Here is a 13861-nt window from a genome sequence, read left to right as displayed (position 1 = left end):
AAATTAGCCTTGGTTCATGTAACTTCAGAGAAACAAACTAAGACTGGTGAATTGAATTTACAGAGGTGGATCTGAGTTTCACACAAGAAAAAAAAAACACTTTCTAATAATGAGCACTATGCAATAAAGAAATGTGCTTCCTCTTACTAAAAGTATTCAATTTGAGTTTAGTCACTGAGTTCCAACAAAGACTGAAAAAACATGCCCTTTATGAAATACTATTTTTGTGCTGACTGGCTTTGCTGCTTGTTGGAGGATGTTCTCCATCACCCTTCATCCCCTCTCAATTCCCTCTACCTCCACTCCTCCACACTTAGGCTGCAAGGGTCCCTTTAGAGCTAGGAAGAGAGAAAGGGTTATTCATCCTCTCCCAGTTCATTTGGGTTGACAAGTAGGGGTATATAGTTATTGACACTGCTCCCACCACCAAAGGCATACCCTTCCCTTCTCCTTTTTCTTCCTCCCCTCTCCACTCTGTCATAATCCACAGCAGTCCCAGTAACCTTGGCAGACTATTTACTCCTTGCTAACTATGCCTACAGATAGTACAGAGCCCTGTGAAAAGCTTCCTCAATAATCATAAGAGAAGAATTGAGAGAATTGCTCTGATATGCACCCGTTCTCTTCTACTACTATTCCCTTATCCAGTTTTGTACCAGAATCCTTACCGTCATCAAACTTGTGTTTCAAAAGGGCCACCACATTTCAAATAGCATCATAATTAAATAATGCAATACTATTTAAATTTCTTTTTGGTGGTATTCACATTTATTTACATTTCATACTTGGCTTTAGTAAAAGTCAAATTATATATATATGTATATGTGAGAATAGGTGTGTTTGTTTAGTGGGTATACATTAGAGCTTATATTGAAGTGATTCTTTAGTCTAATGGCAATTGCGAAGAGACAAAACCCTTATTGTGCTTTTGTTATCCTAATTTCCCTAACCCCAAAGCAAGCTTTTATATTGAAAGCATTGCACCAAGATAAACTAAGCAGACTCTAAAAGGGGTTCTTCACCAGGGTCCATAACATTTTAAAACATATGTTGAGAATTGTGCTTTGATATAATTGATTTCCTTTGCAATCTTATATGTTTTATTTTATGCATTTAAAAATATTCTGAGATGGGATTCAAAGACTTCATCAGTGCGAGGGACCCACAAAAAGTTAATATCTCCTGCTCTAAGATCTAGGAAGTAGGCTTACAAATTCAGCTTTTTAAAATGATAATCAATGTCAAAGCTTAGATAGATCAACTTAAAGAAATTCTTGCTTTGGCCCATGGGCTTGTTAGAATTAAGATTAAGCATCCTAAGCCCCAGCATAACTTCTAATAATACTTTCTAATTCATATAAAATTTTAAGGATTTTATCTAGGCTATTAGAAAATTGGCTACCTAGGTAAAGCCACTGAATCAGATGTTATTTTATCTTTCTCATGTCAAATATAAATAACTGATATCTAAGAGATAAAATAGTTCCATGATTGAATATTCATTTAAAAATAAAAACACATATACATTGTTATAACAATAAGACTTATTCAATGCTATATAAACAAGATTTCAGGGAATGTAAAACATCCAGTAGTCAGGGTAAGCCTTATGACTAATATAAACTGTTATTAATCATTAATTAAGCCTTGAGTTTTAACTTACTTTTTCTTATTTCCTAGGGTCAGAGGTCCTCCCAGGCTGTGCTCTTCAGGGAGATGAGATAGGAGCATCATGACATTATCCTGTGTTAGCTTCCTCCTCCAGCTCTCTTCTCCAGCTGCTACAGCTGTTTCTTGGCTAAAATACTTCCATAAGTGGGATTGTTACCTAGCCACCTGTCTTATCAAAGGAAGGCATCAACCAACTGAGGCCCCAAGACTCTCTTTGTGGCAGATGGAACAGACCAGCCTTGGCTTTAGATTACTTTTATTCTTTATGGCTAATACTGTACTTAAAATCCTGATCAGGGGCAGCTAGGTGGCGTAGTGGATAAAGCACCAGCCCTGGAGTCAGGAGTACCTGGATTCAAATCCGGTCTCAGACACTTAATAATTACCTAGCTATGTGGCCTTGGGCAAGCCACTTAACCCCATTTGCCTTGCAAAAACCTAAAAAAAAATCCTGATGGAATAAACATGACAACCTGTCAGTGCCAGGGACTGGACACTATTTTACCAATTAGGATAACGTTACCTTCACTACCATAATGACTGATGCCAGTAGTCATAGCTCATCATTTTTGAATCTCTCCACTAAGGTCAGAGTCACCATTAAGTAGATTACCATTTTCATCTTGCCACATTTTTTTCTTTCCACTCCCCATCATTAATCTTCTAAACATATCTGAAAATAATTTAGCCATACATATTACACAGTTTGATATAAGGGTTTCCTCACTAGAATGCACTGAAGAAATCCTAGAATGCATTGAAAAAAATCCCAGAATAAAAGCATAGACAACCAGAAAACACTGGAGAAGATTCTTACAGTGCTAATACCCACCCTAGGAATAGTCTTATGTGAAGGCTTGAAAGGGTTTTTAGAACTTACAAACAATTAAAAATATAGATATTCCTAAACTTTTTTCAGGTTTTCAACTCAAATATAATTTTCACGTCATTTTGAATAGTTTCAGTGTATTCTCTTCCCTGTTCAAAGTCTACAAGAAAGGTATTTAGGATTAGAAAGACATTCTGGAAAGTCAGCTAGGTTATTTATAGATTTAAACTATTTGGAGATTCCCTCTATCTTGAGTTGAAATGGGGAACAACTGCTAAAACCGCCTCAATCCCAAAAATACTTTTCCTGGCAATATTTCCCTTAAAAAGTAGTCATCTCTAGGTTAAAAATAGCAATTCACATTTACATAGTATTTTACAAGTTTATGAAGAGATTTCATTACAACAAGCATACAAAATACATAGTATAGATATTATTTCTATTATATAAATGATAAACCTGAAGGTTTCTAAGGCTACAAGGAAGAAAGATGAAGATAGAAAGGTTCTATGGGCCCAAATTATTTGTAGCAGAATTTTTTTCTATTAGCAAATGGTTGGAATTCCCTAAGGACTGGGGAATAGTTAAATAAATTGTGGTATGTGAAATTAATAGAATATTCATATTCTATAATAAATGATGAATATCAAAATTATAGAGAAGCACAAGAAGATTGCTTATAAACTGATTGTAATATAAAAATGATTACAGCCAGGGAAATGGAAAGAACAAGAATATCAACAACAAAAAGCGAATGAACACTGAAATTGTAAAGGTCAAGCTTCCCACCCCACAAAAAATATAAAAGAGGTAAGAAAACATGCCTCCTTCTTTGACATAAAGGAAGCCTCAAGAATGGGATATTTTGTACACTGAGACTTGGCTAATGTCTTTGTAGTTGGGCTAAAAATTCCCTTTTCCTTATTACTTTTCGGCTACTATACCTGTAGCTCCTTCCTTCCTTCCTATCTATCTATCTATCTATCTATCTATCTATCTATCTATCTATCTATCTATCTATCATCTATCTATCTATCTCTATATCTATATCTATATGAAGGATAGCTCTATGAGTAGAGGAGGGGTCAGGATATATTTAGAAATGAAGTTGATATTTTAAAAATGATATCAGTAATATTTTTAACTTAAAAAACTTTGAGGACAGCTAGGTGGCACTAGCCCTGGAGTCAGGCGGATCTGAGTTCAAATCCAACCTCACACACTTAATAATTACCTAGTTGGGTGGGTGACCTTGGGCAAGTCACTTAACCCCATTGCCTTGCAAAAACTAAAAATCTCTGAAGGTCAAAGAGCTAAAGCATATTGCCTAAGGTGGCATAACTAGAACTCATCTTCCATAGTCTTTCCACTAAATATGATGCCTTTCAATGTGCAAGCATATTATTCCTATGCTTTTTTTGGAAGCAATGCCTTTTCCTCCTTTTATTTTCCTACCTATAATTGGTTATTTCTCTTTATCCCCAACAATGGTATTTTTTCTTTGGTAAAATCTAAAGTAAACAGTAATCTGGAAATTAGATCAGAATCAATGAAATTCTATCTCAGAGATTTTTTGTTTTAGATTTTTCAAGGCAATGGGGTTAAGTGCCTTGCCCAAGGCCATACAGTTAGGTAATTATTAAGTGTCTGAGGTTGGATTTGAATCCAGGTACTCCTGACTCCAAGGCCTGTGCTCTATCCACTGCACCACCTAGCTGCCCCCTCAGAGATTTTTTTTTACAGGGGACCAACAAGAAATCAGCACTTATATATCCATGATAGTCTTCTCTGTATTCCTAACAACACTAAACCTCTTCCCTGCTTAACTATTCTGTCATTAATGTTACAGGATTGTGATTTACTTCTCACTTTGTTTCAGGTCAAGTTCAAGTAGGTTCTGTGATGAGAACTGGTATAATAAAGGGTAATGTGATTACATGGATACCAATGGATTACATGGACTATTGTATAATAAAGGGGATGTGAACCCCATGACTATTCATCTCTGATATTCACACCAACTGGCTCTCCAAATTGAATGAAAGTATCATCAGTAGCATTCCTACCCTCTGTCCCATAATATTCCTTCTGTTCTCATATAACTTGTCCTTTTCTTCAGCCTTGAATTGCTACTCTTATCCATAAGAGTTGAGAACAGAGTCTTTTCTATAATCTTTCATCATGGCATAGAAGGAACCCAGGTTTCTTAAAGGTAATGTCAAAAGAAGATACACTTTAGCACATTCTACTATTATATAGAAACACTTTAATCATTGTCCTAGTAAGAGACTATGTGTGTTTTCCAAGGACCAGTCTAGCAGGTTACCTATTCATTTTACCTACTTTCCCCTCTACACAAAGTTTTATGAGAACAGTCTATATATATGCAAGAATGATATCACTGAAAAGCATATGAGGAATGAACAGAAAGATTTTTGTAAGTGATAGTTTGCCTTTGACTATATTTTTACAGTCACAAAATTTGTTGAAAAGTTGGGAGAATACAAAATCTCACCACACACAGATTACCAACAAAACTAAACCAAAGCCCAAATCTTTGATTCAGTTGTGTAAATCATGCAAAGTTTCTTGAAAGATGTAACAGCAATGATAATTTTGTTAAATAATCCTCTGATTATTAATAGCAAGGAAGACACAAAAGAGGGAAATAGATGGGTAGCAAATGTGTTTTCTATGGGAATAGAAGATATAAATAACAGTTCAAATAGAAGGAGAATTCCATTTTGATTGTGGGATCCTCTAATTGCTATTTATGTATGATATACTGATTAATTCAAGTCCTGAAACATTAGATTCTCCCAAATGAGCTCCACAGTACTCAAAAGAGTTTTTCCTAACTCTCTATACAGGAAAAAATAAATGAAGAATATTGTCCAAACCATGACATGCAGTTGGATAGAAAATTCATTTGTCTAGTTCATCTTGGATAGTACACAGAGATGTTGAACTTAGTCAAGAACTCATTAGAAGTTGGAGATTTGGTCATAAATAGTTTTTGAGAAATTGCATAGTTCTTTTTACCTTGAACTGCACTGTGAAACAAAAGATCTGTTTAGCACCAATATATTCTTCCTTTAAGTCATGGAACAGCATTGTCTCTGAGGAACTAGACTTGTATCATCAAATGGTAATGAAGCAAATTATGGTGTGCATGAATAGGTTGCAATATATTATCAACAAAGAACTGGTATAAAGGATATCACTGGAAGAATATGTGATCTACAAAAGGACTGGGTTAGTCATAGAGCAAGAGCTAGGGATAAGTGATGAATAGTCCATGTAATCCATTGGTATCCATGTAATCAAGACAAATGGAGAAAGATCTCCTACATAAAACCTCTATGGAAGATTTATGGGAACATTTGGATGAATTGCACTTGACAAGAAACAGAAGAGTTTTGACCTATACAGAGTCATCAAATCATCCTCTTAATTGTTAACAGTTTAAAAATATTAAAATGCTTTTTTAAAGGTTACTTATAAGACTACATTCTATTGTTCAGTGACTTAGGAAAGAAAGAAATCCTAGACGGAGAAAAGAGGAGGTAGCATGAAATAGAAGTTTGAGTGGACCAGTCTTTGGGACTTAGCTCTAGTAGCAACCATGATTGGTTTGGAACAAAGAAAATTTAATTCTAACCATTATGCAATAAGAAAAAGACTGGTACTCATTTTGCTGCAGTGGGAATGAATGTATTGCTAAGATTCTAAAAAAAAAACACAAATGCAGGAGAGTCACAGAATTATTATTTTAAATGAGGTAGTTAAGTTTCAATGTACAAATTCTGAAATAGATTTGGAGTTAAGAAGATCTGGATTCAAACCCTATCTCAAATATTTATTAGTTGTGTGTCTGTAGGCAAATAACTTACCTTTTCCCATGCCTCAGTTTCCCCATCTGTAGAAGAGTGGATGTTTGAGTGGGTAAACTGTACTCAAAGGTCTCAAAGTTTCCTTCTAGCTCTAAATTATGATCCTTTTATAATACTTTAGGTGAATTATGGACTAAATCATTTTTGTTGACTTTCCTAACAATTATTTAAAATACTGCGTCAATGAGAAAATATTTGACCAAATGACCAATTTGTCATGTGATTTTCTAGATCAGTTATGATTATTCTCAAACTTAAATATAAGGACACTTTCTAACCTTTAATACTATTTTGGGGAGATTAGTTACCAGTTATAGATAAGCAACACACCTTTGAATAACTGTGAATAATTAGAAGACTATAAGTTATTAAAAAGGTATCCATTTATCAGTTTCATTTAAACTAGGATGTTAATTCTTTGAGTGCCACAGATCCATTATCTCTAATTTTTGTATTCCCACACTAGAGGACTTAGATATACATAATTAAATTCTTAATGAATATTGATAATTAGTGCTTCTATGAAAGTAGTGATTCTATGAAGAAATATTTCTAAATTTCAATACTACTTTAGGTAATACTTTCTAAATAGTCATCTTAAAATAAGTGTGGTTTTTCAATGTAACATACATTTCTTCAAACTTGTCAACATAACACAATGATCATTTTTCTGAATAACAGGAAACTGCTTACCTCATCATAATAAACTCTTAGTTCTGCTCTTTTTGATTTCAAGTCCCAGAGCACCACGGTTCCATTTTCATAGCCTATTAACAGCTGAAAAATATAAGCAGAAACTAATTTTTGAACTCAGTTTATTTTAAAAGTCTATTTGTTTAATGTTTTAAAATGTTAAAGAAGACACATTCAAAATTTTAAATTATCTTTAGGTTGGAATTTTGTAGAGAATATGAACACAACTACATTCAAATAAAATTCTTACTAAAATTTCCAATATTTCAATTAGTATTTGATAAAGTAAAATTTTTGTTTAAATGTTTTTTAATGGAAAGTTTCTTGAAGTTCATCTAACAAGATTTCAACCTTAATTTAGTAGCTATAAAATCTTTACATGCTAATATTTTTTGGTTTTTTTGATTTTTTTAAATCTTTTTTTAACTCCCCCCAGTTACATGTAAAAAGTTTTAACATTTGTTTGAAAGCTTTGAGTTTCAAATTCTCTCTCTTCTTCTCGCTTCAATCCAACTCACTGAGTAAGAAATCTGATAAAGTTAAAATTGTGTAGTAATACAAAACATTTCCTTAATAGTCATGTTGTTAAAGAAAAATATAGACTCCCCTCAAAACATACTAAAATATTTCATATAATGAACCAAATCAGTTATTTTAGAGATGATTAATTATTTTGTAGTATAATCTAATATTCATTGAGTAATATGTAAAGAAGACCATTACTTGATAAGGAAGAGACAAAGCAGGCTATGTACAAAGTATTTCCTCTAAAGAAATTTATAGCTGGGAAGAAAAAAAATTGACTTATTAAAAGCTAAGAAACAATGAAATTGAGATGCTTTTGACCAATGCCAAATGAGTTGAACATGCATTGCAAGAAAATATGTTCAGTAAAAGAGTTCAATACATTTATCATGGAAGAAATGAAGAAATTCTCAGAAAGACAGAGGTTTCAGGTATATATTGAAGCTAGCATTCAGAAAACCATCTAGAACAAGGAATGATTATTTCATGGTGTGGGAGAAGGTGGGAATGATGTAAACTAAAGCAAAGATGCTAGGATAAGTAAGGCACAATGAAAAAAAATTATACAAATCAGCTTAGTCAAAGTAAAATTTCCCTGTTAAATGCCAAGAAGCTGGAAAAGAATTTAGAAGGGTAGAATGGAACTTAATCAACAGATAAAAGGGTTCAGAATTATAGCAGATGAAAAACTTACTAGTTGTGAGACATTGGGCAGTTCATTTAACCTTTTTCTAGATCTGACTATAAGGATGAATATTTGCTTCCCTTTTGTAAAACTTAAAGTGCTAGATAAAATGTTATTACTGGATTTTTTTAAATTTTATTTAAGGCAATGGGGTTAAGTGACTTGCCCAAAGTCACACAGCTAGGCAATTATTAAGTATCTGAGGCCGGAATTGAACTCAAGTCCTCCTGACTCCAGGGCTGGTGCTCTATCCATTGCACCACCAAGCTGCCCCTATTACTGAATATTTTGATCAAAGATAATGACAAGGTCAAAATAGTGTTTTATTAATATTAGTCTTAGAAGTGTGAGAAATGCCTTGGAGTAAAAAGTTATCATTGGTTTAGTGTTTAGGCAGTAATTATGAGAAGCTGATGGAGGGCAGTGAGACTAGGTAGAAATGAACATAACAGCACATATTAATCAATAAGGTAGTGATGACTGAATATGGAATGAAGAAATGGGGAAAAGTCAAAGCTGACTGCAAAGTTTTGATCTTATATAATTAGGATAACAAATATACCACTAACAAAAATAAAAATAGAAGATATATAGAGAGAGTTTGTAAAAAAAGAATGGGAGATTGGGAAATCAATTTGAAATATAGTTTGGTGATAAAGTCAAATGAAAATGTCCATAGACTGGATGGGACTGTGGTTTAATAAAAGGACAACGGATAAAGAATTGTGGACTTGAGGCAGCTAGGTGGTACAGTGGATAATAGAGCACCAGCCCTGGAGTCAGGAGGACCTGAGTTCAAATCCAACCTCAGATACTTAATAATTATCTAGCTGCATGGCCTTGGACAAGTCACTTAACCCACTGCTTTGCAAAAACCACAAAAGAAAAAAAACTGTGGACTTGAGAGTCATCTACAAAGAATTGATAGTTGAAGTCACATGAAGGGATGAGGTGTTTGAGAAAGAAAATATACAGAAAACTAGAGAACCAAGAAAGAATCTTCTTTATGCTATGACTAAATTATAAGATAAAATGAATAAAATGTGACAGTTCTGGAGACAAAGAAGTTCTCTGATTTTAATGTTTTTTCCTATCTTCTGTCTATTTCATCCATCAATGATATATGACCTTCAAAACTGACAAAGAAGGAGCCAGGTAAGTAGAGAGAATTAATTCAGTTTCCGGCTAAGCCTCTTGTCTGCTCTGTGGGCAAATCCAGATGAAGGAGACAGGAAATTGATTAATTTCATGATGCAGATATAAACTAATTTAGAAATAATTTAAAATAACTACATAATATAATTTGATAAGTAAAATTATAATATTGAAAGATAGTGATATTTTAATGTTTTGTGAGCAGTTGAATTAATTCATTCCTTAATGTTTCAAATAAAATTCCAGCTTCTATGGCAAGTCTTCCTTAACCTTCCTCAATTACAATACCTCTTTCATTATTTTAATAATTATTGATATTTAATTTCTAAATATTCAATTATTTATTAATTTAAATGATTTGTATTTAATAATTATTTTAATTATTTCCAAAGAATCCTATGTATGTAACTTGCCTTGTATACATTTATTTACAAGGTGTCTTCTCCATTGGCACGGACTATCTTTTGTCTCTTGTATTCTATGTGTAAAGCATGGTGCCTGGCAAATAGTAGGTAATTAATATATATTGATTGATTGAGTGATTGTTAACATGAATGACACTTAACTCCTAAAGTTATCTTTCCTCTGTTTTCCCCTATTTCTACTGAGAGCATCACTATCCTTTCAGTCACCCAGGTTCATAATCCTTAGAGGCATCCTTGATCCTTCCCTCTTCCTTTTTTTCCTATTAAATCTCATTTTACTGTAACCCATCTCTTAAATTCACCCCCCTTTCTTTCCATTCTCACTGCCACATTCTTAATTCAGACTCACATTCTCTCTCACCTGAATTATTTCTTAATAGTCTCTTTGTTTTCGTTCTCTAATCTAACCTGTTCATTTGCTAAAATAATTATTTTAAGCCATGATTCCATCAAAAACTGTAAGAGGCTTTCCATTATCTTTTTCTTTTCTTTTTCTTTTTTAGTTTTTGCAATGGGGCTAAGTGACTTGCCCAAGTTCACACAGCTAGGCAATTATTAAATGTCTCCACTGCACCACCTAGCTCCATTATCTTTAAAACAAAATATAAACTCTTGGTTTAGCAATTAAGGTTCTTGGCAATTTAAAACTTATTTTATTTGCATTACTCCTTTTCACACACACTATCTGTTCCAAACCAAACTTGTTTTTCCCAAATCTTGACTGTAAATTCTTCTGCCTCCATTATTGTGAAGAACATCCTTACTTTAATGCAAGTCAATATATATGTCTACTTCATGCAAGGAATTATACCAAAATTTGGAAATAAAAAGACCAAACAATAACAACAATAACCCAATCTAATCTCTGTCTTCAGAGTGTGAACATATCTTATTATAATGAAAACATAAGTAAATAAAAATGATTTTAAGAAAAAAGTACACACTAAGAGGGAGATCCAGAAAGGCTGGCATGTGAATTGAGTTTTGGATGAAGCAAGAGGTGGGAAAGAAGAAATAATGTCATTGGGTGAATCATCAAAGTCTTGGTACAAAGACATTGACATGGAAGATGGAATGCCAAGTTCTGGGAGCAGCAAACAGACAACTTGGGCTGTCATAGAGCGTGTAAAAGTATTAAATGAAATAAGTGTTATAAATTAGGCTGAACCCACATTGTTCAGTATTTTTAATGTCAAGATGAGTTTATATATCCAAATGGGTATATAATCACATAGGTGATAAGAGCACTGGATTTGGAGTCAAGAGAATCTGGGTTTAAATCTTGTTTTAAATCCTTATAAATGTGTTATCTTGTGGAAACCAAGTAAATGCTTTCAACCTTTGTTTCCCTAATTGAAAAAACACAAATCATAAAAATGTCAGGTCATTGTGAGATCCCATTAGAATAATATACACAAAGTGTTTTATAAAACTTAAAGCCCTATGTAAATGTCGGCAGATGTTATCTTATCTTAGAGGCAATAGGGAACTATTGAAGATGTTAAGGGTAAAAAAATGACATAAGAGATAGCAACATTATTTTTGGAAACTGCAAGGAAGAAAGATGTAAGAAACAAAAGGCCCGAAGAAAGGAGTCCTATATAGAAAACCATACTTTTAGGTGTATCTTCATTTTACTTTTACTTTTTTTTTTAATTTAAGGCAACAGGATTAAGTGACTTGCCCAAGGTCACACAATGGAGCAGTTAAGTGTCTGAGGTGAGATTTGAATTCAGGTCCTGACTCCAGGGCCAGTGCTTTAGCCACTGTGCCACTTAGCTGCTCCGTATCTTCATTTTAGCCTGAAAACCTTTTCACATTCCAGTTCAAGTGATTTCTCTTTCCTCTAATTTTTCCATGAACACTTGTTTGAATGTTTCTATGCCTCTTAATCTACCTTAATTTACCTATATGTAGAGCACCAAATATCTGCTTGCTTTTTAATTTTCAAATACCTATAAATATTAAGGATTTATTTATTAATAACTACTGGGTGACCACCATCGTGTGAGGCACCGGTTATAGAAATACTTAGTGTAGGGCTAGTAGACATTTAATAGATACTTGCAGAACTGTCCTGAATTGAAGTATTTTCCCCAAACCTGTGGATGACCTCTTCCTGTTGACATGATCAAATCCCCTCATCAACTCTGTATAGAACTAGACTGCCTATTAATCTGGACTTCTGCCAAGGGTCTGCCACTAGACTACCATAACAGCACTCTACTTACTCTGTAGATACTTCAGTGACTTAAAAATTATTTGATGATGATGATGATGATGATGATGATGATGATGAATTTAGAACTGTCACTAATCAAGAACATTTCAGAACAAAAAGAAAGGATAGCATGTGAAACCATAAGTTTCTGTTATGGGGTGTTTTCTTTGTGTATTATTTTAATGTTTTACTGATCTTTTTTCCAATCTTCATTACTACCCTTAATTCATCCAACCCAATCCTACTCAACCCTCCATGGAATACCTCCTTTGCACAGTTAAAAAAAAATGAGCATACTAATTATGTTTGAAAATACATCTAGGGGCAGCTAGGTGGTGCAGTGGACAGAGCACTGGCCTTGGAGTCAGGAGTACCTAAGTTCAAATCCGGCCTCAGACACTTAATAATTACCTAGTTGGGTGGCCTTGGGCAAGCCACTTAACCCCATTGCCTTGCAAAAACCTAAAAAAAATGCATCTGTCCCTCTGTACCTCCAGTCCATCAAGTTGTGGTTGATATGCTTGATCATCAGTCTTTTGAAGACACGATTTATCACTGCATTTATCAGTTTTATATAATTTTTCAAAACTGACTCTCAATACACTTTGCTAATTTTCACTTGTTAGTTTATTCAATTCTTCCAAGTTTTCTCTGAACTAATTTTGTCTTTCATTCTTACAGCACAATAATATTTCATTACATATAACTACCATTTTTCAGTCATTCCACAAATGATGTGTGCCCACTTTATTTCTAATTCTTTTAGTACTATTATAAACATTTTTGCATATTATCAGTTAAAATTCTTGGGGTATGTGATCAGAAGTGGTATCCCTAGGTCCTAGTTTAATTTCTTTGGAGGGATAGCTTTAAATTTTTTTTCCAGAACAGTTAGACCAATTCACAACTAAAACAACAAAGCATTAGTATATCGGTCTTCTAATACTTCGCACCATTAATAGTGATTTTTGTTTTCTGTTTGCCAATTTGATAGATAAGGTAGAAAAACAAAGCTATTTTAATGCTGATCTTTCTTATTTTAAAGAGATTTGGGGAATTTTTTCACATAGTTGTTGATAAGCCAGATTTTTTTTAATTGAAAACTGTTTATATCTTTGATCAGTTATTTTATGAACTGGTTCATTTTATATTTGCATCAATTCTCTACATATAATAGCTATCTCTATTAAAAAATTTTCTCCTTAGAATATGAGCTCCTTGAAGGAAAGAGCATTTTTGCAATTCTTTGTTTTTCCTACCATTGGCATAGCACCTGGCACATAGTGAGAACTTTATAAATTATTTTTAATTCTAACTGCACTTCTTTATTTTTATTTTCTATGATACCTCCACCTCTTTTAGGTATGAATTCTTCTAATCATCATTGTAAAGATACATCCCTCCATCTCTCGCATTTATCTGAAAGTGTAGAATGTTTATTTAAACTTAATTTGTTCCAGAATGCTTTTTAATTTTCCCAATAGTTTCTGTTGAATAAGGAGACCTTATACCAACAGTTGTTATACTTGATTTCATAAACATTACATTCAATTTCTTCTGAATTTTCTTAACCTAATTTATTCTACTGATCAAATTTTCTATCTTTTAACACACTACCAAATAATTTTGATCATCACTGATTTACTTTTTTGATAAGTATTATTAGTAGCTTACTTTATTTTACACGCTGTTATAATTTATTAATTTAATTTGAATTTCTAGCATTTCTTAAGTAAATATATAAGAAATTTTGTTTTTTCTTTA

The 13861-nt window shown here is 33.1% G+C and overlaps 1 protein-coding gene across 6 annotated transcripts in view; it reads right to left on the bottom strand.

The window, feature by feature from the left end:
• The window catches only part of STXBP5L (syntaxin binding protein 5L), a 418354-nt gene that overhangs the window by 209833 nt on the left and 194660 nt on the right, over positions 1 to 13861 (bottom strand). For all 6 annotated transcript variants that reach the window (XM_074214609.1, XM_074214607.1, XM_074214610.1 and 3 more), the window contains one exon: positions 7087 to 7170. In XM_074214609.1, the coding sequence (XP_074070710.1) occupies positions 7087 to 7170 (84 nt within the window). The remainder of the gene's footprint in view (positions 1 to 7086; positions 7171 to 13861) is intronic.

This window comes from Macrotis lagotis, chromosome 1 (genome assembly GCF_037893015.1).
Source record: "Macrotis lagotis isolate mMagLag1 chromosome 1, bilby.v1.9.chrom.fasta, whole genome shotgun sequence".
In the NCBI taxonomy this organism is placed as follows: domain Eukaryota; kingdom Metazoa; phylum Chordata; class Mammalia; order Peramelemorphia; family Peramelidae; genus Macrotis; species Macrotis lagotis.
This window is presented reverse-complemented; position numbering and strand designations above follow the sequence as displayed.